This window comes from Rhinatrema bivittatum, chromosome 14 (assembly GCF_901001135.1).
Source record: "Rhinatrema bivittatum chromosome 14, aRhiBiv1.1, whole genome shotgun sequence".
Lineage (NCBI taxonomy): Eukaryota > Metazoa > Chordata > Amphibia > Gymnophiona > Rhinatrematidae > Rhinatrema > Rhinatrema bivittatum.
Genome location: NC_042628.1, coordinates 35,330,529 through 35,352,890, shown reverse-complemented (window position 1 = coordinate 35,352,890; position 22,362 = coordinate 35,330,529). Strand labels below are relative to the sequence as shown.

Below are 22,362 nucleotides of genomic sequence, written 5' to 3'. Positions count from 1 at the left end.
ACAGTACTACCTTGTTCATGACCAAGTCACGTGTACTGTAAAACAACAGATGCAGCAGAAGAAAGCAAAATTGCTTACCTGTAATGGGTGTTCTCTGTGGAGAGGACAAATCAGCCACACAAGTGGATGACGTCATTGCATAGTGCCAACAAAGAATGTGCTCTCTCAGAGCTTAGAAAGACCCAGAAGTCTTTCTGAGCATGCATGGGTGTTCCTGCACAGCTGCTGCTGAGTAGGGATGTGAATCGTTTTAGGACGATTAAAATTATCGTCCGATAATTTTAATATCGTCTTAAACCGTTATGGAACACAATACAATAGAGATTCTAACGATTTATCGTTATAAATCGTTAGAATCGTGAGCCGGCACACTAAAACCCCCTAAAACCCACCCCCGACCCTTTAAATTAAATCCCCCACCCTCCCGAACCCCCCCCCAAATGACTTAAATAACCTGCGGGTCCAGCGGCGGTCCGGAACGGCAGCGGTCCAGAACGGCTCCTGCTACTGAATCTTGTTGTCTTCAGCCGGCGCCATTTTCCAAAATGGCGCCGAAAAATGGCGGCGGCCATAGACGAACACGATTGGACGGCAGGAGGTCCTTCCGGACCCCCGCTGGACTTTTGGCAAGTCTTGTGGGGGTCAGGAGGCCCCCCCCAAGCTGGCCAAAAGTTCCTGGAGGTCCAGCGGGGGTCAGGGAGCGATTTTCCCGCCGCGAATCATTTTCGTACGGAAAATGGCGCCGGCAGGAGATCGACTGCAGGAGGTCGTTCAGTGAGGCGCCGGAACCCTCGCTGAACGACCTCCTGCAGTCGATCTCCTGCCGGCGCCATTTTCTGTACGAAAACGATTCGCGGCGGGAAATCGCTCCCTGACCCCCGCTGGACCTCCAGGAACTTTTGGCCAGCTTGGGGGGGGCCTCCTGACCCCCACAAGACTTGCCAAAAGTCCAGCGGGGGTCCGGAAGGACCTCCTGCCGTCCAATCGTGTTCGTCTATGGCCGCCGCATTTTTCGGCGCCATTTTGGAAAATGGCGCCGGCTGAAGACAACAAGATTCAGTAGCAGGAGCCCGTTCCGGACCGCTGCCGTTCCGGACCGCCGCTGGACCCGCAGGTTATTTAAGTCATTTGGGGGGGGTTCGGGAGGGTGGGGGATTTAATTTAAAGGGTCAGGGGTGGGTTTTAGGGGGTTTTAATGTGCCGGTTTTGCGATTTTACGTTTTTTCGATTTTTCACGATTTTTCACGATATTTTACCCCCCCAAACGGCAACAATACGATTCCCTCCCCCTCCCAGCCGAAATCGATCGTTAAGACGATCGAGGACACGATTCACATCTCTACTGCTGAGTGAGTTTTCTCAATCCCTTCATTAGCTAAGCTTCAACTAAGAGGAGGAGTGTGGGATTGTATGGCTGATTTGCCCTACAGTCCATGGATAATACCCATTACAGGTAAGCAACTCTGCTTTCTCCGTGGACAAGTAGGACAAATGCAATCACATAAATGGTGACTCCCAAGCTAAGGCCTGCAAAGAAATATTTGAATCTTTGCTAGATACAGAGGATGCGGAACCCAGTAAAAAAAAGAGGAAGGAGGGAGAGTTGAAGCTCTTAGTTCCATATCAGTGCTATGTGATGACAATGCCATTTGTGTGGCTGCATTTGTCCTGCTTGTCCCCGAAGAAACATCCCATTGATGATGTGTGGCTAGGAACTTACCTTCAAGCAGACAAGAGCCAGGTATCCCCATACTTCTGCATTCTTGTTATTAAGGGTATTAGCCTCTGTAAGTGCATCTTCTGCTTCCGTCAGTTCTTCCAGCTTCCAAGGAGAAAAGAAAAGAACACTGTCTAAGGTGAGCAAAAAACTTTCTGTAGATAAATTGTTCACAAGCCCTTCATCATAACTGACTCTAAGCATCCTACCTCAAGTCTATTAATCTTAATTATAGCTGACCCTATAAGGATCTCACTCTCACTGAAGCTGGTCTTGGGGAGCTTTCCCCATGTGTCTTACCATCTACCAAAGCTTCCCTTGATTAACAAGCCCTGTATCCCTCATCCTTCACCATGGATCCCCCTGATATCAGATCCTGGCTCTCTTACCCTGTAGCAAGCGATTCCTACGCCCAGCCAGGAAAGGCAGGATGGTGAGTTCTTACAAGCGAGCAGGTAGGTGTACTTTGACTTTTCATACTGTCAATCAAAAGCAAGAGCGTTACAAACTGCCCTGGCTAACTGGATCATTAAAATCACTGCTAGTAACTTATTTTTTGTAAAGATTTCATAGAAAGGGTGCTTTGGAGAGTTTTCCCAACTTTAGCATTTAAAGCAATCTTTGTGCCCCAGTTTCGACTGTACTCGTATGCTTAGCCACTGCAGTTTGAATGCAGCACAGATCTTTCTTATGGCATTAAACAATATCAAACCCATTTTAAGACTGTAGAATGCCTAAATATGCAAATAAAAATGTATTAGATTATAAAATGAACCTAGGAGATTCTGCAGTTTGATTTAGTAGTTGTGTGATATAATATTTTAGCTCACTTCTGAGAACAGACTACATGGAGAATAACTGATAAAATGTATGACTTTACTATGCATTGCATTGCTGCTATTGCTTTTATTATTTTATTGTATGTTTTGTTCATTGTGTATTTGCTGTAATGTTTGTTTCTAAGGATATAATAAATATCCAAATACATAAATAAATAAAAGTTAATTTAATTTTGGATTTCTAATCCATTTTCATGGACTCGCAAGTTCGAAATTACATGCAAGGGTTTAGATAACATCATATGGGCCAATACAGTTCAGTGCGCTCCGGTGGAGCGCACTGTTAGCCCGTGTTTGGACGCGCATTTTTGACGCACGTCCAACCCCCTCAAAACTAATAGCGCCCGCAACATGCAAATGCATGTTGATGGCCCTATTAGTTATTCCCACGTGATACAGAAAGTAAAATGTGCAGCCAAGCCGCACATTTTACTTTCGGAAGTTAACGCCTGCCCAAAGGCTGGCGTTAATCTCTGCCGGTGCCAGGGAAGTGTACAGAAAAGCAGAATAAACTGCTTTTCTGTACACCCTCCGACTTAATATCATAGCGATATTAAGTCGGAGGCCCCAAAATAAAAAAAAAAAATCCAAAGTTAAAAAAAAAAAGTTAAATCGGCCGGCAGCCCGCGGGTCGGAAGACGGATGCTCAATTATGCCAGCATCCGTTTTCCGAACCCGTAGCTGTCAGCAGGCTCGAGAACAGACACCAGCAAAATTGAGCGTCGGCTGTCAAACCCGCTGACAGCCGCCGCTCCTGTCAAAAAGGAGGCGCTAGGGATGCGCTAGTGTCCCTAGCGCCTCTTTTTACCGTGGGCCCTCATTAGCATATTCTTCCCCCCTGAATCGCGCGCTCAGGAGAGGAAGCGCTCTTTTACTGAATCAGCCTGTCAGTAAGTTACAAGACGCAACTCCCACCTTATTTCAAAGTTGAACCGAGTTGCCTGCTAATTCTAAGCCATCGCTTACTCAGTATTCAGGGATTTATAATCCTGCATTGTGTATTTATGAACATGGGAGGAATCTCCGAAAGTTTAGAGAGTCGAAATGAAAAAAGAAGCAGGACTGACTGAAACTGTCCCTGATGATTTGGGAGTTAGCTGGCAGCTCAGTCTCCTGTTATTTTATAGAGCACCTGACCTGATACTGGGACTGGGCCCTGCTAATGGAGGTAAAGTGTTATCTTTAAATTGTAGCAGGGTGTGAAAGGGTGTACAGACTAGAACCCCAGGGCACCTTAAAGGACCAGGACCAGCTATCTAGCCCAATCCACCTCGAATACTTAGAGTGGGAATCCAGGCCACAGGGCTTTTCCTAAGGGAGAAGAATAAACGCCCAGGCTAAGGAAGGAACAAGGAGGCCCAGAACATGAGGAGGAAATCCAGAGACTATGCCAGAACCCTTTATGTTTGAATACCAGACCTCTGATGCAGCACTGCTTAGGTGAGCAGGCTTTTGTTGTCTTTCTATTTATGGAAATAAGCGTTTTCTGTTGAAGACCAGAGTACAGCTGGCTTTGCTATCCTCTGGCAACCTTCCCTGAAATCAAGACTGCCTCATGCTATCATGTATGGTGGCAGCCATGGGATTTTTGTTTGCCCACCAATGATGAAAAGACCCACTTGACTACTTTTGGCTTCTGTGCCCAATGCAGTGGCAACACCAATAGCTGGAATCTTTGCACCTATAGGGTCTAGCCTTGCCTAGTAGGAGAGGGAACACTAAGTTAGTCAGAGTCAAACAAGCTAAGTGTTCTTTTTTTGAATAGAAAAAGAGACATTTTTTCCTCATGCCTTCATTGAAGTTTCTGTGTCCCTCTAAGTACAGAGAGGTTCCAGCTATGGCCCAAACATTTCAAGTTAGCATTGAGTGCTTATTCCAGACCCTCATAGGGCAGGTATAGCTACAAGGTATCATGTAAGACCAGTGGGCCCAGCAGCAAATCTTGCAAAAGCAACTGGACAGACTTCCTTGATGCAGGTAGTGCACACCTTGCAAACTATTCTAGTATACCTATCCCTCTGGCTCCCATGATATTTAAGCTGGCTCCAGGAGATGACCCAGACAGTTTTCTAGTAAATTTTGAATGGACAGCCTGCTTAGCAGAGCGGCCAGAGTCAACATGGACCACCCACTTGGGTAACTTGTTGATAAGGTAGCAGTCAAGCTGCATTCCAGATCACAAATCTGGATAGAGGGACCACCTACCTTGAAAATGTGGGTTAATCCCCAAAAGGAAGCCCTCCGGCCAGAAGGAAGTTACAGAATCTCTTCTATCGATTTAAGGACGTATGATGGAAGTGGCTACAGCCTGAAGGGAAGACAGGAATGAAGGTGGCCAATCTAATTCTACTGGAGCAGATTTTAGACGGCTTGCACCCATTTATGTAACAGCGGGTACATCGACATTCAAAGCTGACACTTGAAGCAGCCATAGAAGTTACTGATGTCTTCTACCAAGCCCCATTCACTGCTGAAATGCACCAGGATGCAAGAGAGATGGTTATCATCATATCCTTGAGTCTGCAGTTGGGGAGAAAGGCATCTGACGCAGACCTCAGACTGGGACCATATACCGACCACAGGACTTAGATCTATTGCTTCAGGTGTGGACAGAGGCCACTTCACAAGTAAATGTCCTTGGACTAGGAATACGTTATGAAAATGTCAACTTAATGACATCTAAAGTTTGTAACTTTGTTTATACTCTTCGCCCTGGACTATGTACTTTCATGGTAAGAGTTGAGCTGGATGGGGTCCCTACTCAAGCCCTGATTGATTCTGGAAGTGTAAAAATCCTCATTCAGAGGGAGCTAGTTAAGCGAGTCCAGATTGACTCCAAGTGACTTGTATTCACGGAGTTCAATGGAAGTATCCTACTACACAGGTTTTGCTGTAGATACCCGCTGAACAGGTCAGTCTTTAAGTGGGAGTACTTTCATGGCTCTCATACCCTGTTAGCCTGGGACATGATTTCCAAGTCTTTGGGACTCTTTGGGTACAGGGTAAGGCTGGATCAACCAACTCTGTACATGAAGAAAAGTCATTTCTGGAGATCTTCCTTTGGGGGGGCGCCCAGGCTTATATGTGAGAGATACCAAGACACCCAAATCCAGGAGAAGGCATAGTATTCCAGTCAACTAGAGTCCAACATAGATGGGGCTACCAGGACAAATCAGGATCTGCATGTACCCCAGGAACCCGTAAATTGATACCCTAGATTGGGCGGGAGAGGGAAACTCTGGAAATTGTAGACAGACCCAAACAGAAGATAGTTTCCTTAAGCTTGCCAACATGTACAGATAATAAAGGGGAAGTCAGTCTCTGGTTTAGAGGTCTGCACCCCAACTCTATCTTTTCTTACAAGAAGAAAGTGACAAGTCCACCCACAGACCTGGAAAAATAAAGGCTTTCTAGGGATTAAAGACAACCCTGTGTTATGAACTGGACTTACTGAGTCCAAACTTCAATAGATCTTTCATCTTCCAAACAGATGCTTCAGAGGTGAGTTTGGGAGCAGTCATTGCCCAAGAAATGGAGGACCAGGAACAAACGATCGCCTGTTTCAGTACGAAGCTATTGTCCAGGAAAAAATGCTATTCAGTAGTCAAGAAGGAAGCATTAGCAGTAATGTGGACCTTAAAAGCATTCCAATGTTATTTGTTGGTATGCAAGTTCACATTGGTGACTTGCACTGCCAGAAACAAGGAGACAAACAGCAAGTACTGTGGTAGTTCTTAGCTCTCCAATCCATCACTTTTCAGTTCCAGTGTAGGTCAGGAAAGGAAATAGGAACACTGACTTCCTTTCACAGGCAGTATCTCTGACAGAAATATGTGCACAACCCAATAAGAGGAGGGTAAGTGAAGATGTGTATTGTTACTGTCCCGGGCTGTGCCCCGGTACCTCCACTCACCTCGGGCCGGCCCGGGCCGCTGAAATGCCTCCCTGCTCGTCTAGGCTCTATCCTGGCCTCTGCCACGTATCTCCCTCCGCGAGGGAGATGCCGCCAATCTGACGCGCTTGGCCCCGCCCCCTAGGTGTGCGCGGGGGCTCGAGGTTTAAAGGGGCCAGCGCGGGAAGAAGGAGGAGAGCCCTCGGATGTCGTCAGATGCTGCAGGGGTATTTAAACCCTGCAGCTTGGCCTAGACGTCGCCTTGCAACAAGGTTCACTCTCTGGTGAGATCTACTAGTTGCTGTTTTGTCTTCTGGCTTCTGACTACTGGCTTCCAACTACGGCTTTCTTCCAGGAGGCCTCTCCTAAGTCCAAGAGGCTCGGGTCCTCACGAGCTCCTTTCGGGGGGACTGCGGGCTTCCAGTGGTAAAGTTCCAGTTGGCCTCCTGGCTTCAGCTCTACTCTTCTGGATCCTCTGGAACTCCTCTTCTGTCACCGGCCCACAGGAGACCGCATGTAAGTCCAAGCGGCTCGGGTCCTCACGGGCTCCTCCTAGGGGGACCTCGGGCTTCCAGTGGTGAAGATGCCTCCAGTCTCCTGTTCAGTGCCGCCTCCCGGCTTCGACATCCATTGCTGGCCTTCCCACGGTGAGTCTTCATCTGTCCCTGCCGGCTCAAGGGTCCACGAATCCAACAGTTTGCAAGGCCATGGACCCGGTGGACGTGACGGGCTTAAAGGCCATTCCCGGAATTACTCAGCGATTGCAACAGCAGCAAATCTGCATTGATTCCCTGATGGAGACCGTACAGAAACTGGCCACTCGCTTAAATGGAGTCCCTGCAATCATACCTCCAGTACCAGTTGCCCCGGCCGACCTCGGACCAGTAATGCCTACACAGCTGCTGGCCCCCTTGCGGTACTCAGGGGAAGCAAAGTACTGCCGCGGATTCCTCAATCAGTGTTTCATCCGATTCAATTTACTGCCTTCCCAGTTTTCGCTGGAACAGATTAAGACCAGTTACATTATTTCTTTGTTGGATGGGAAGCCCCTGGCCTGGGCTTCTCCGCTATGGGAGCGTAAAGATCCCCTGCTAGGGAATATGGAACAGTTTGTCTCTGCCTTCTGACATATCTTCGATGAGCCCTCTCGCAGGCCTACTCCTGCCTCTGAGTTACTTCAGCTACGCCAAGGCAACCGGTCCATTGCCAAGTATGCGGTGGAATTCCGCACCCTTGCAGCCGAGCTAGATTGGGGAGACGACAGCCTCCACGGTATATTCTTGGACGGTATCTGTTCAAGACTGCAAGACGAGCTGGCGGTGAGAGACCCCCCTGGATGACCTGAACAGTCTGATTAATCTGACTGGACGGGTGGACCGCCGTATCCAACGCCGTTTTCTGGAAGGGAAGACCGGTCGTAAGCCCAGTAACTCTGGGCATACTTTTCCCTGACCGGTACCCTCCTCCTCTGCCTCTCCCGGGAAACCAAGACGTAGAGCTTATGCAGTTAGGCCGAGGCTTCATCTCACGGGAGGAGAGGAGGCGACGCCGCAAAAGGTATGTGCCTATATTGCGGTGGCAAGGGGCACTTCATAGCCCGATGTGGAGAGCACCCGGGAAAACGCCGGAACCTAGGGATCAATGGGGAGCTGACCCTAGGTAATACATGTTCTGCCTCCTCATGTACTGTACCGGTTACCCTCGTCTACCCTGGGGGTACCTTTGATATGCTGGCTTTGGTCGACTCCGGAGCAGGAGGGAATTTCATTCTCGCAGACCTCGTCCAGCAGCTGCAGATTGGGGTTCAACCACGAATTCCTCCGATCCGGGTATCTTCAATTCATGGTACTCTCCTGCCAGGGAGCATTACTACCTGCACCAAGCCCTTAGTCCTTTGTACCGGTCTCCTGCATGTGGAAGAGGTCTCCTTCCTTATACTGGAGAAATCCATGCACCCCCATCATCTTGGGTTTACCCTGGCTACAGAAACATTCCCCAGTCATACAATGGGATACCCTTCAGATCTCAGCTTGGGGCCAGTCTTGTTTTGACTCCTGCCTGACGAATATTCCTCATCCGTGTGCCTCTCTTGACCAAGCCCATGGCACTCCCAACACAGTACCAAGACTTTGAAGATGTCTTCTTTAAGGAGAAGGCTGAACTTCTCCCGGAACACCGGCCCTTTGACTGTGCCATCAACATGGTCCCAGGCACTACGCCTCCCAGGGGGTGAGTTTACCCCTTGTCGCTTCCGAAAACTCGGGTCATGTCATCATATATTCAAGAGAATTTGGACAGAGGTTTCATTTGGCCCTCTAACTCCCCTGCCAGGGCCGGGTTCTTCTTTGTGGCCAAGAAGGATGGGATCCTCCGACCCTGCATCGATTACCGTGGCCTCAACGCCATCACACGACGGGACAGGTACCCTTTACCTCTGATCCCAGAGTTACTAGACCGGCTGCAAGGAGCAAAGGTCTTTACCAAGTTAGACCTCCGAGGTGCCTACAATTTGGTATGGATACGACCCGGCAATGAATGGAAGACCGCCTTCAATACTAGAGATAGGCACTATGAATATTTAGTCATGCCCTTTGGCTTGTGCAACGCCCCTGCGGTCTTTCAAAACCTCATGAATGAGGTCTTGAGGGATATGTTATATACCTCGGTTATAGTGTACCTCGATGACGTGTTGATATACTCTAAGGATTTGCCCACGCACAGAGTACAAGTGCGGCAAGTACTACAGAAACTTGGGGACAATCGTGTCTTTGCCAAGCTAGAGAAGTGCCAGTTTGAGCAGGAGTCCTTGCCATTCCTCAGATATATAGTTTCATCCACGGGCTTCCATATGGACCCTGATAAAGTGGCGGCCATTTGGGATTGGCCACAGCCGGTAGGGTTCAAAACCCTACAACGCTTCCTGGGCTTTGCCAATTTCTATCGCCAGTTCATACCCCATTACTCCCGGATGGTAGCACCACTTACAGCCCTTACCAGGAAGGGTGCCGACGCGAAGAATTGGTCCCACACGGCAATAGATGTTTCCAGAAGCTGAAGGAAGCCTTTCTCCTTGACGTCTGTCTCCACCATCCTAATCCGCAGCGTCAGTTCATTGTGGAAGTAGACGTCTCTGATGTGGCGGTAGGGGCTGTTCTGAGCCAGTTATCCACGAAAGGCAAAAACTTCCATGTTCCTATTATTCATGAAAATTCTCTCCGGTGGAGAGAAATTATAGTTTCGGCGATAAGGAGCTCCTGGCCATTAAACTTGTGCTGGAGGAGTGGCGACAATGGCTAGAGGGGCCCAATACCCCGTGATCGTCTATACGGATCACAAGAATCTGGAATCCTTGTGCCAAGCCCAACACCTCAATTCTCGGCAAGCCTGATGGTCGCTCTTCTTTAGCCGGTTCAATTTCCTGTTCCAGTACAGGCCAGCCTCCAAGAACATTAGGGCGGAAGCCCTCTCACGCATGGCTGAAACAGAGGATAACTTGGATCCACCGCGTTATATCCTCGATCCAGCCATGGTCCTTCTTGCAGCTTCAGAGGTGGTTCCTATGGGTAAAACGGTCTTACCCGTGCACCTGCACAAGAAGGTGTTGTCTTGGGCTCATGATCCTTGACCACAGGGCATTCGGGGGGGTCGCTCAGACTTTGGATCTGCTGACCGAATATTACTGGTGGCCTCAAGTAAGGAGAGATGTTCATCTCTACGTCAGCTCCTGCCCAATCTGCGCTCGAAAAAAGACACCGACTGGTCGCCCGTGGGGGCTCCTTCAACCATTACCTATTCCCACCGAGCCTTGGACCCATTTGTCCACCGACTTCATCGTGGACCTGCCAGCTTCAGAAGGGAAAACAGTAATATGGGTCACGATAGACAGGTTTTCAAAAATGGCCCACTTCGTCCCTCTCACTAATTTACCAATGGTTCCTGAGCTCGCTAGCCTTTTCGCCCAGCACATCTTTCGCCTACACTGACTTCCTCTCCATATTGCCTCCAACCGGGGCTTACAGTTCATGGCGAAATATTGGAGCGCACTCTGTAAAATGTTTGGGGTCCAATTAGACTTCACGACCGCCTTTCATCCCCAAGGCAATGGCCAAGCGAAGCGCACAAACCAGACCTTGAAAGCCTTCCTCTGAGCCTTCGTGGGAAACCTACAAGATGATTGGGTGGCCTTACTCCCATGGGCAGAATTTTCCTACAACATGGTGGTTGTAGGAGAATTCGGCCACCGGTAGGCCACCGGTGGGCCTCCCTTCCAAGTAGTCTATGGGCGACGTCTCCAATCTCCCTCGCCTTTGCCATTGGCTGTTCCGTCACCAGCCATGCAACTCACAGCTCAACAGCTACGCAGCCTCTGGGGCTCTACCCGGGAGAAACTTCAATGCACGGCAGTCACAGCAAAGAGGTACGCGGACCATCTGAGACGTCCAGCGCCAACGTTCCGTCCCAGGGACAAGGTATGGTTATGTACTAAACACCTTCATCTTTGGGTTCCTTCTATACGCCTGGCTCTGAAGTAAATTGGCCCGTTTCCAGTCACAGAACGAGTGGGTGCTGTCTCCTACCGCCTCTGCCTTCCCTCTACGCTCAGGGTTCATAACGTTTTCCACGTTTCATTGCTCAAGCCGTTGGTTTTGTCCGTCTTCCATAACAAGATCCCTGAACCTGCCACTCCTGAGGCCCAGGAGGACACTGTCTACCAAGTGAAAGAGGTTTTGGATGTACGGTTCCACCATCATAGATGGGAGTACCTCCTTTCCTGGGAGGTTATGGCCCTGAGGAGAATACATGGGAACCATCCTCTAACATCCTAGACAAGGGTCTTCTCCACCAGTTCCATTTGGATCATCCTGCAAAGCCCAGGCCCCCGGAAAGGGGGCGCAGGAGAGGGGGTACTGTTACGGTCCCGGGCAGTGCCCCAGTACCTCCACTCACCTCGGGCTGGCCCGGGCCGCTGAAAAGCCTTCCCCGCTCATCTAGGACCAAACCTGGCCTCTGCCACGGCTCTCCCTCCGCGAGGGAGACGCCGCCGATCCGACGCGCTTGGCCCTTCCCCCTAGGCACACGCGTGGGGGCTCGAAGTTTAAAGGGGCCAGCGCGGGAAGAAGGAGGAGAGCCTTCAGATGACGTCAGATGCTGCAGGGGTATTTAAACCCTACAGCTTGGCCTAGACATCACCTTGCAACAAGGTTCACTCTCTGGTGATAGCTACTAGTTGTTGTTTCGTCTTCTGACTTCCGACTACTGACTTCTGACTACGGCTTTATTCCAGGAGGCCTCTCCTAAGTCCAAGAGGCTCGGGTCCTCACGAGCTCCGCTCGGGGGGACCGCGGGCTTCCAATGGTGAAGTTCCAGTTGGCCTCCTGGCTTCAGCTCTACTCTTCTGGATCCTCTGGAACTCCTCTTCTGTCACCGGCCCACAGGAGACTGCACGTAAGTCCAAGCGGCTCGGGACCTCGGCCTTCCAGTGGTGAAGATTCCTCCGGACTCCTGTTCAGTGCCACCTCCTGACTTCGACATCCACTGTGGGCCTTCCCACAGTGAGTCTTCATCTGTTCCTGCCGGCTCAAGGGTCCATGAATCCAACATGTATAGACTAAAACCCTGGAACACCTTAATGACCAGGACCAGTTATCTAACCTAGACCACTGAAATATTCAGAGTTTTTCTGTTGAAAGTTGTAGACAAGCTGGATTTTCTGTTCTCCGGTAGTCCTCCCTGAAACCAAGACTGCCTTATGCTATTTCACAGGATCACTTCCTATTGAAACAGAACAAAACACAATACATTTTATGAACCAACACATCTTCATCTCCAAAAATCCTCACTTGTGAAGTACCACAGGGCTTTGTTCTCTCCCTGATTCTCTTCAATATTTATATTCATCTAATCTTCAACCTCATACAATCTTTCAACATCAAATGCCACCTATTTTGGATTTACTCTTTCGGATAATAGAAGGACTAGGGGGCACTCAATGAAGTTAACAAGTAGCACACATTTAAAACTAACCGGAGAAAATGTTTTTTCATTCAACACACAATTAAGCTCTGGAATTTGTTGCCAGAGGATGTGGTTAGTGCAGTTAGTGTAGCTGGGTTTAAAAAAGATTTGGATAAGTTCTTAGAGAAGTCCATTAACTGCTATTAGTCAAGTTGACTTAGGGAATAGCCACTGCTATTACTGGCAACAATAGCATGGGATCTACTTAGTGTTTGGGTACTTGCCAGATACTAGTAGCCTGGATTGGCCACTGTTGGAAACAGGATGCTGGGCTTGATGGATCCTTGGTCTGACCCAGTATGGCAACTTCTTATGTTCTAACTTTGCATCAAAATAGGATTTGATCAAGTCTCTTCTATTGCCAATTTCAATAACTGTCTTCCTGCGGTAGCTCAATAGCTTAGTAGTGACAAACAAACTAAATCTCTCCAAATCTGAATTCTTCTGGCTGAGCCACAGAGGTCATTCTCTGCTATCTCTACCTTCTTTGTCTGGAACCCATCTTCGGTCCAAAGATTCAGTATGAAGCCTTGGGGTTCAGCTCAACTGAAATCTCTCAACAGAACTTCACATTTCTAAAATCTCCTTCATATCTATATCATATTGATGGCTCAACCGAATAACGGTATATAAAACTCAACAAATAAATAAATAAATATTCACCAACTATGCAACTATCTGGCTACCATTAATCACGCATTAATGACAATCAAACTGACTATTGTAACTTACTACTGAATGGCATCTCTCTGAAATGCCTCCAATTCCTACAAACACTGCGGCCAGAATTCTGGTAGGGGGCTAAACAATCAACCACATAAGGCCCATATTGCACAAATTGCACTGGCTACCAGCAGAATGCAGGATAAAATTCAAAACGCTCTGCTTTGTCTTCAAATGTGTAAATAGACTCCAGAGTATCTCTCCCTGCTTCTGATTTCTTAAACACCAGAGATCTCCGATCTTTTAAAAAATCTCCTCTATCCACCCCACTTCTGTCATCCACAAAACTGAACTGCTTAAGGCTGAGAACTTCCAGCTGTTATGCACCTAAAATCTGGAACAAGGTACCACTACCCCTTCACCTTGAATCATGCTTCCTCACTTACCGGAAAAAAATAGTTCCGCCAAAACCAATTAATTAATTGTTAATCCACTAGGCCAGGACATTTATGCAAGGTCGACTGTTCATGGTACTATAATATATGTTATTGCTAATGTATTTGTTAAGTCTAAATTATGCTAAATGTAATTGGCTTTGAGATCATTCTTGGAAAAAAGTGGAATATCAAATGTTTGCAAATGAAATTCCTGCCTGTCTGACTGTGGCAATTGTCGTCCATTGGTTGTTCCAGAAATGAGCAGACTAGTGTCAGGAGAATCAAATCCAGGTCACTGATAGGAGAAGGTCTGCCACCTATGTAGTCACCTTCCCTTTGGTTTAATCTCTCTGGTGCTGGTGGCAGGCAAGGCATGAGAAATGGCGGAAACCCCTGATATGAACAAAGAGTGAGAGGCCTGGAATGGAGTGGAGAGCTGGAACAAAACAGGAATCCAAGAATGATAACAGGCAGGAACGTTGACAGTAGAATCAGCAAAGTCTTCCAAACACAGGAACGGAACCAGAGTACGAAGACTGGAAGGTAGGACCAAGCTCTGGCAACTGACTGATGAAACTGCTTCAGTAAAAATACAAATCTATACAGGAAAGAAGATGGCCACCGGGGGAAGCAAGGGGCACTGGGTTGGGAGGATTGAATAGATAGTCCAAAACAGCACCCAGCGCCACCTATAAGCTAGAAGAGAAACCAGCAATGGATCCTTACATTGATAACAGGAAAAACTAAATGTACAATGGTGTTCCAACCACAAAACCCATTAGCTGAAGAATGCCCTGATCCACTGTAATTCACAGAAGTGATATCACACTCATGTATAAGGAGAAATTAATACTTACCTGATAATTTCCTTTCCTTTAGTGATGAGTAGGTCAATCCCAATGAGTGGGTTATGCACCTCTGCCGGCAGATGGAGCAAAAGCTGACATCACAGCCGTATAGTCCTGCCTCGACATCAGCCCACCAGTATCCTCTGGAAAAGCCTAACAGTGGACAAAACTGATTATTATACTTGAACATTATTAGCAACAAGCAAACATTCATGTTTCTCAACCAACAGGAACACTGAGCTCAGCCAAAAGAAGGACATATCTAGAAAACTAAGGGCAAGAGAAGCTACTTACCAGTAGTGAATGAACAGCAGGATCGTATTCTGCATAGGTCACCCCAAGAGAGGCTAACCACAAACTCAAACATCGGCAGCTGAGGGCAGGTCTGAGACTGACCTACTCATCACTAAAGGAAAGGAAATTATCAGGTAAGTATTCATTTCTCCTTTCTTAGCATTCAGGGGGGTCAAGCCCAACAAGTGGGATGTAGCAAAACTAATCTCGAAAAGGGCAGGAGGCTGCCAGTGGTCCAGTTAATACTGCCCGCATAAACGTGGTGTCCTCCCTAGAGCTAACATCCAAGCAATAATGCTTAGAGAAAGTATGCAAAGATGATCATGTTGCCGCTTGGCAAATTTCAGCAGGCGACAAAAAACAAAGTTCCACCCACGATACCGCCTGAGCCCTTGTGGAATGCGGTCTGATCTGTTTCAGTAAGGCAACTTCAGCAGCCATATAGGCTGCCATAATGACTTCCTTAACCCAGCGGGAAATCTGACCACATCACCAGTGCTCCCTGCTTACCTCCACCATGGAGCACAAACAGGTGATCAGACTTCCGAACAGTCTTAGTCATGTCCAAGTACCGCAGCAGATGATGCTTGATGTTCAAAGAATGCAAAAAGTGGCATTCAGCTTCATCCCTGTCCCTGTCCAAGACAGGCAGAGAAATGAACTGATTCAAATAAAAGTCCAAAATCACTTTGATCAAAAAGAAGGGCAGAATCCAAAGTTGAACCGCACCTGGAGTCAAATGGAGAAAAGGCTCACGGTAGAAAAGAGCCTGCAGCTCCGAGACCTGACATTCTAAACAGATTGCTACCAGAAAAACTGTCTTAAAGGTAAACAGCCGCAAGGAAAGAGTACGCAGTGGTCAAAAGGTCGGATCTGCCAAAAACTAGAGCACCAAGTTAAGGTCCCACAGAGGCAACTGAAGCTGCAACAGGGGGCAAAGATGCTTAACTCCCGGCAGAAAATGGGACACATCCGGATGGGAAGACAAAGGCCCTCCACTGACTCTTCCTCTATAACAAACCAGGGCTGCAACTTGGACCTTCAAGGTGTGTTAAGCCCCAAACTCTTAAGCAAGCCATCTTGTAAAAATTCCAAAATCAATGGAATACCCTCCTTGAATGGTTGAGTACTTCACTCAGAACACCAAGCCTCAAAGACCTCCAAACTGTAACATAGGCTAGAGAAGTAGAAAATTTCCAGGCCTGAAGAACAGTGAAAATTACTGCAGGTGAAAAACCATGCTTCAACAGCCAAGTCATTTCAATTGACCTCGATCCTCATGCAGAATGGGCCCCTGACATAAAGATCCATCTAAGATGATAGCCTGAAGGGCCTGCCCATCAGAAGTCTCTGGAGCTTGGTGTACGATGGCCTTCGAGCCAAAAAAGGGCAGTGTTGGTTTGACTTGCAATCTTCTGAACCAGCTTGCCCAGAAACGCATAGAAAAGGGTGCCGCGTGGCCACTCCTGAACAAGAACGTCGATGCCCATTGCTTTCGGGTCCATCTGCGACTGAAAAAACGTGGAACCTTTGCATTGTTGAAGGTCACTAACAGGTCTAGGTCTAGGTCTAGGCCTCATACGCCAGCTCCCATTCTCCTGGGTCCAAGGTTCTTCTGCTGAGGAAATCGGCTCTGATATTGTCCTTTCCAGCAATGTGAGAGGCGGAAATGCTTAGGAGATGCTGCTCTGCCTACTCCATGAGCACATCTATCGCCTCCGACACCTGTAGACTCTTGGTTCCACCTTGATGATTGATGTAATCCACTGCTGTTGCACTGTCAGACATTATCCGGACATCCCGAGCCTCTAGTGGCTCAGTGAACTGCAAATTGCTTGTGCCTCCAGGCTGTTGATTTTCCATTGGCGCTCTGCTGAATTCCAGCACCTTTCTACCACCAACTCCTGACAGTGAACCCCCCAGTCTCAAAGGCTCACATCTGTTGTGAGTACCAACCAATCCGTTGTAGTCAGGGAAATGTCCTTCCTGAGATGATCCACGTGTAAGCACCAGTCCAACTGAGATCTAACCTCTAATGAGAGGAGCAGACTCACTGCATAATTCTGTAACTGCAGACTCCATCAGGAGAGGAAGGTGCAATGAAGAGGGCACACATGTGCCCTCGCCCAGGGAACCACTTCTAATGTAGCAGCCATCAACCCCAGAACCTGTAGATAAAACCACACAGTCGGACAAACAGAATTTCTCAGGGATAAAACTTGTAGCATCAACGTGTGGATATAAGACTCCAGCAGAAACACTCTGCCCTGCCTTGTATCGAATCACACCCTGAGATACTCCATGATCTGAGATGGCTGCAAATTGCTCTTGGCCAGATTCACCATCCAACTTAGTTCCTGCAGCAAGGAAACCACCTTGCAGGAAGTTTAAAGACTCTCCTCCGAGGTCTTGGCTCAAATTAGCCAGTCGTCCAGATAGGACTCCTTATGGCTGCTGCTACTACCACCATGTTCTTGGAAAAGGTCCTGGGCGCCATGGCTAGACTAAAAGGCAAGGTCTAAAACTGGTAATGACAATCAAAGATAGAAAATCGGAGGAACCGCTGATGTTCCTGTCAGATGGGAATATGCAGATATGCCTCCATGAGATCCAGAGATGTGAGTTACTCCCTGCTTGGTCAGCCATTATGACAGAGTGCACTGTTTCCATCCTGAAGTGTGTGACTCTTAGATGACAGTTGATGCCCTTGAGATCCAGTATGGAACGAAATGACCCTTCCTTCTTGGACACGACCAAAAAAGGCATATTGGTCTGTATTTTGCTGCAATTTGGGAACAGGAATCACCACTTTCAGATTCATCAGCCGTTGTAACATCACTTCCACTTCTACCCTCTTCTGAGGGAGCTGCATGGAGAGAGCATGAAGGGATCTGGAGGAATGCAAAGAAATTAAGAATACCCATTCTAATTCACTTTGAGAATCCATTGATCATAAGTAATCTGGACCCACCTGCGATAAAACCAGGATATATCTCCTGCACCATCAGGTGAGCCCACAAACTTTCACTGGGAAGACTGGGGAGCTCCACCTCTGGAGCCCACATCCTTTCAATGACCTCAGAGGTGAAAGGACTGAGACCTGCGGAAGGGATGGGATCTCTGGGGAGAACCTCCCCTATAAGGCTGAAAACACGGTAGTCTAAAGAGCGGCCAATCGCCCGAAAAGACAGAGCCATGAGTTTCTTGTCCTCTGGCAATTGAGGGACCTGAGTCTCTTCCCATTTACTCCCCAGTTTTTCTAACTCACTGCCAAGCAAAGTGAGCCTTTGAAAAGACAACTTGATCAGATTGGCCTTTGAGATAGTATCTGCTGACCAATTATGCAGCCACAGCTGCCACCTGGCCTCAATAAGAACATAAGAACATAAGAAATTGCCATGCTGGGTCAGACCAAGGGTCCATCAAGCCCAGCATCCTGTTTCCAACAGAGGCCAAACCAGGCCACAAGAACCTGGCAATTACCCAAACACTAAGAAGATCCCATGCTACTGATGCAATTAATAGCAGTGGCTATTCCCTAAGTAAACTTGATTAATAACCTTTAATGGACTTCTCCTCCAAGAACTTATGCAAACCTTTTTTGAACCCAGCTACACTAACTGCACTAACCACATCCTCTGGCAACAAATTCCAGAGCTTTATTGTGCGTTGAGTGAAAAAGAATTTTCTCCGATTAGTCTTAAATGTGCTACTTGCTAACTTCATGGAATGCCCCCTAGTCCTTCTATTATTCGAAAGTGTAAATAACTGATTCACATCTACTCATTCAAGACCTCTCATGATCTTAAAGACCTCTATCATATCCCCCCCCTCAGCCATCTCTTCTCCAAGCTGAACAGCCCTAACCTCTTCCGCCTTTCCTCATAGGGCAGCTGTTCCATCCCCTTCATCATTTTGGTTGCCCTTCTCTGTACCTTCTCCATCGCAACTATTTCTTTTTTGAGATGCGGCAACCAGAATTGTACACAGTATTCAAGGTGCGGTCTCACCATGGAGTGATATAGAGGCATTATGACATTTTCAGTTTTATTAACCATTCCCTTCCTAATAATTCCTAATATTCTGTTTGCTATTTTGACCTCTGCAGCACACTGAGCCAACGATTTTAAAGTATTATCCACTATGATGCCCCTCTGGTGGCCATGTGAACGAAGTCACAGCTCACATCAGCTAAAAAGGCAGTCCCCGGTTCTATCATAGGTCCAAGATTGGATAAGGCAGTGGTAGAATCTTGACAAAGAAGCAATGTAGCTCGAGCTACCAAAGCACAACAAGAAGCAATTTGTAAGTTCATTGTCGCTACCTCAAATGCTTGCTTCAGGATAGCCTCAATCCTTCTATCCTGAGTATCCTTCAATGCCGCATCTCTCTCTACCGGATGGTGGTATGTTTCGTGACTGAACACATCAAGGCATCCGCCTTAGGAAAACACAACTGCTCTCTGGCTTGCGGATCCAAAGGACAAACTCATCAAAAGACAATCTCCTTTAAAAGAAGCCTCTGGCGCACTACATTCCAGATCAATCTACTCCTGGATTACATCCAGGAGGGGAAAGAAAGAAGAAGCCTTGCGCAGGGTGACCAAAATGGGATCCTTCTTCTGCATCCTCAAGGAGTCAGGCCCAGCCACTCCGAGGGTCTTCAGGTTCTGAGAGATCAAGTTCAGCAACTCATCTCTAAGAAGGAAATGGAGAAGAGTTCTATAAGGCTCCAAATCTCCCTTTCCTCAGTGGAAGAGCCACCATCATTATCATCAGTCTCATCTTGATCATCCTGCATTCGAGCTTTATCAGACTGCGCTGTGCCATGAAGCTTGAATGTGGGAACAGATGGAGAAGCACTCTGCACACATGAATCGACCTTAGCAGGCAGTGCTGACTCAGAAGATCGTTCCTGAAGAAATGTCTGCAATCCTGGAAAAATTCTACCCAGGAAAAGGAGGACGGGTCCATTCCCAGCCCAAAGCTGACATTCCAAGAGCAAGTGTCTCCCAACAACTTGGTCCGTGGATTGACCGAGGGAGGGGACACCCTTGTCGTGCCACTCTCGGTCTCACTCTCCACCAACCAAGGAGTTGGGCTATCATCTGCAAAATCAGAAGGAGGTAAATCTCTCTGAGCATCCAGGCAGTGCTGATACAGGCTTAAAGACAGCTCTGGCTGAATGACTCTGATGTGACATGCGTACAAATGGATAAGCGCTTAGGCTTCTTTGCTGCAGGCGCCATGATTGTAGGCGCCTAGATTGAATGCATAATACCTGCACCCAAAATGGACACACAAAAAAAGTGTGCACACAAGAATACGCACCTAGGTGTGCATCTAGGCACTCAACTGGGCGCCCAGCACTGCCACCAAAAACCGTCGAAATTGATCGCACAACTGAGCGCATGAGTTCGCCGACAGCCCGCTGCAAGAAAAGGCGTGAAACCCTCTCTCTGCCCACTATATGTCAAAAAGGGAGAGAAGCCTGGAAGTGGGGCCTAACCAAATGGCTGCTCAACCCGCCCCGCCTACACTATCACCTAATCTCACAGAACTCCCCAGAGATGTGAGCGAGACAACCAAACGCCGAGATAACAGACCTTTTCTCCAGCTTTCCTCTGTTGTCTTTCTTTCTTTTTTTTTTAAGGCAAAACAAAAACTCTTACCTGAGTTCAGTCCTCCCTGGCTGAGAGCAAGAACGGGTCCTAGCTACAGCGGGAGAGGGCTAAAGCCTTCACCCCGAGCCTCTCCCGGCCTGCAATCGCTATTGAAATTTTTTTTTTAGGTCCACGCCAGTCAAGGCTACTGGACTGAGGGCACTCTGAGTGAGGGACCGCATGGTATCACCTCAGGAGGCAAGTGGTGATATATAGACATCTTGCCTGTCCATTATCTCCTTTCATTTCTTTTTTCTTTTCTTCTTTTTACTCACAGGCAATCCCCCGAAGGGAAATGCATGTCCAATATCTGCTGGAGACAGAGAATACTGGCAGGCTGATGTTGAGGCGGGACTATATGATTGTGATGTTAGCTTTTGCTCCATCTCCATTTGCTGGCAGAGGTGCATAAACCACTTGTTGGGATTGCCCTCCCCGAAAGCTAAGGAATATGATGTCACCTGTGAATTATGGATATTTGCTAGGTTCCAAGGCAATTACAAGGTCTTTGAATATTAGGATAAAGAATAAAGAAAAAGCAGGGATGATTTGCCTGATCACTACAGCATGCCTTAAGGCATAAAGGAGAACACCAAGAAATCTATTACATCAAATGGAATAAAAACATATTCATAGGAAAAATCAATAAAATATTTATACTAGACTAATACTGACATATTTCAATCTGGTAGATGGAGTTACTGAGCATTCAGCTTCATGCTCTCTGATTCTCTTGCAGTATGTGGCAAAGATCAACTAAAGCATTTCCCTTCATGTATAGCATCTAATGCTGCACTGAGCCCTCTTTCTCCTTTGGGTTTCTCACCTCTTTGTCCTCCAGGTACAGGGAACCCAAGCGCAGATAGACAGGATGCATCTCAGAAGCATCAGTTACAAAACTGACAGTGCGTTCATAGCATGCTTTTGCCTCTGCCTTGTGGTCATTCAGATAGTGCAGGTGCCCAGTCAGAGCCCAGGCATCAGGATTCTGCATAAAAGGTCCTTGGATTAGTAACTGTGAATGTAGTACTGCATAGTATGGGGAGCAGGTGAGCTGAGTGGTGACAACTACCTAAGGATGGAGAATGGAGTTCAGGGGAAGAGAAATGAAGGTGAATGACCTGTACAATAGGAAAAAGCAGGAAACGTGAGAGGTGAATTCAGAGCTGTAAGTAGTAATTATAGCACCCGGGCCAAGCAAGCATATTTGCACCCCACCCCTCACTTACCCCATCCCTGATCTCTACTTGTATCTTCCGCCACCTCTTTCACTCTGATCCCCAGTTCTCTTTCCCTCCCTCCCCAACCCAGATGACAGAAGGTAAGTGGCATTCTTCCTGGCTTTTCATCCACTACTTGTCTATACTTGCATCTCAGTTATTTTTCTGCATCCAGGGAGTCTTTCCCCTTCCCTACCCTCGTGTCCCGGGTGAACTGAACCAATGAAATGAGCAGTAGGATAGACAGCTGCACACAGATGTTGCAGGTTCACTTTCTTTGTGGGTGTGGTAAAACACATATTCACTGCCCTGAAACACAAACAAGGCCAGTGTCCTGTGGGTCCCTCTCCCTGACAGGATCTGCTGCCCTGAAACAATGTCTTGCAAGCTCCCTTCCTGACAATACCTGCTACACAAAGCACTTTATGCCACATTCACACCCTGAGTTGGCAGTTTTACTTTTCTTATAATTATTAGGATGATGGATGAAGGTTCAGGATTCTATCTCTCTCTATCCCTCCTTCTCTCACATATCTCTGTTCATTTTACTCTTTTTGTCTGCACATCTGAAAGCATGTTTTGAGAAACACATGCAATTTCCCCAAAAATGGTCAAAGGAAAGAACTAACTCCCTCGCAATAGTCTGTACATCTGTTGTTTACTTCTTCTTTTCGTATACTTGTTGCACAGCCATGTGAAGCAGGGGTCAGTGGCCAATGAGGCCTACCTTCTGAATGCATCCTAAACCAGTTTATTAGACTTAGGCCACATGATC

The 22,362-nt window shown here is 47.5% G+C and overlaps 1 protein-coding gene across 5 annotated transcripts in view; it reads right to left on the bottom strand.

Annotated features, from left to right (window-relative positions):
• CFAP70 (cilia and flagella associated protein 70) overlaps window positions 1–22,362 on the bottom strand; it is a 351,702-nt gene that overhangs the window by 10,649 nt on the left and 318,691 nt on the right. For 4 of the 5 annotated variants that reach the window (XM_029576137.1, XM_029576141.1, XM_029576139.1 and 1 more), the window contains 3 exons: window positions 21,194–21,355; window positions 2,107–2,196; window positions 1,721–1,822 (listed from right to left, as the gene is read on the bottom strand). In XM_029576137.1, coding sequence (XP_029431997.1) covers window positions 1,721–1,822; window positions 2,107–2,196; window positions 21,194–21,355 — 354 coding nt within the window. The remainder of the gene's footprint in view (window positions 1–1,720; window positions 1,823–2,106; window positions 2,197–21,193; window positions 21,356–22,362) is intronic. The other variant, XM_029576140.1, reaches the window with a different exon arrangement.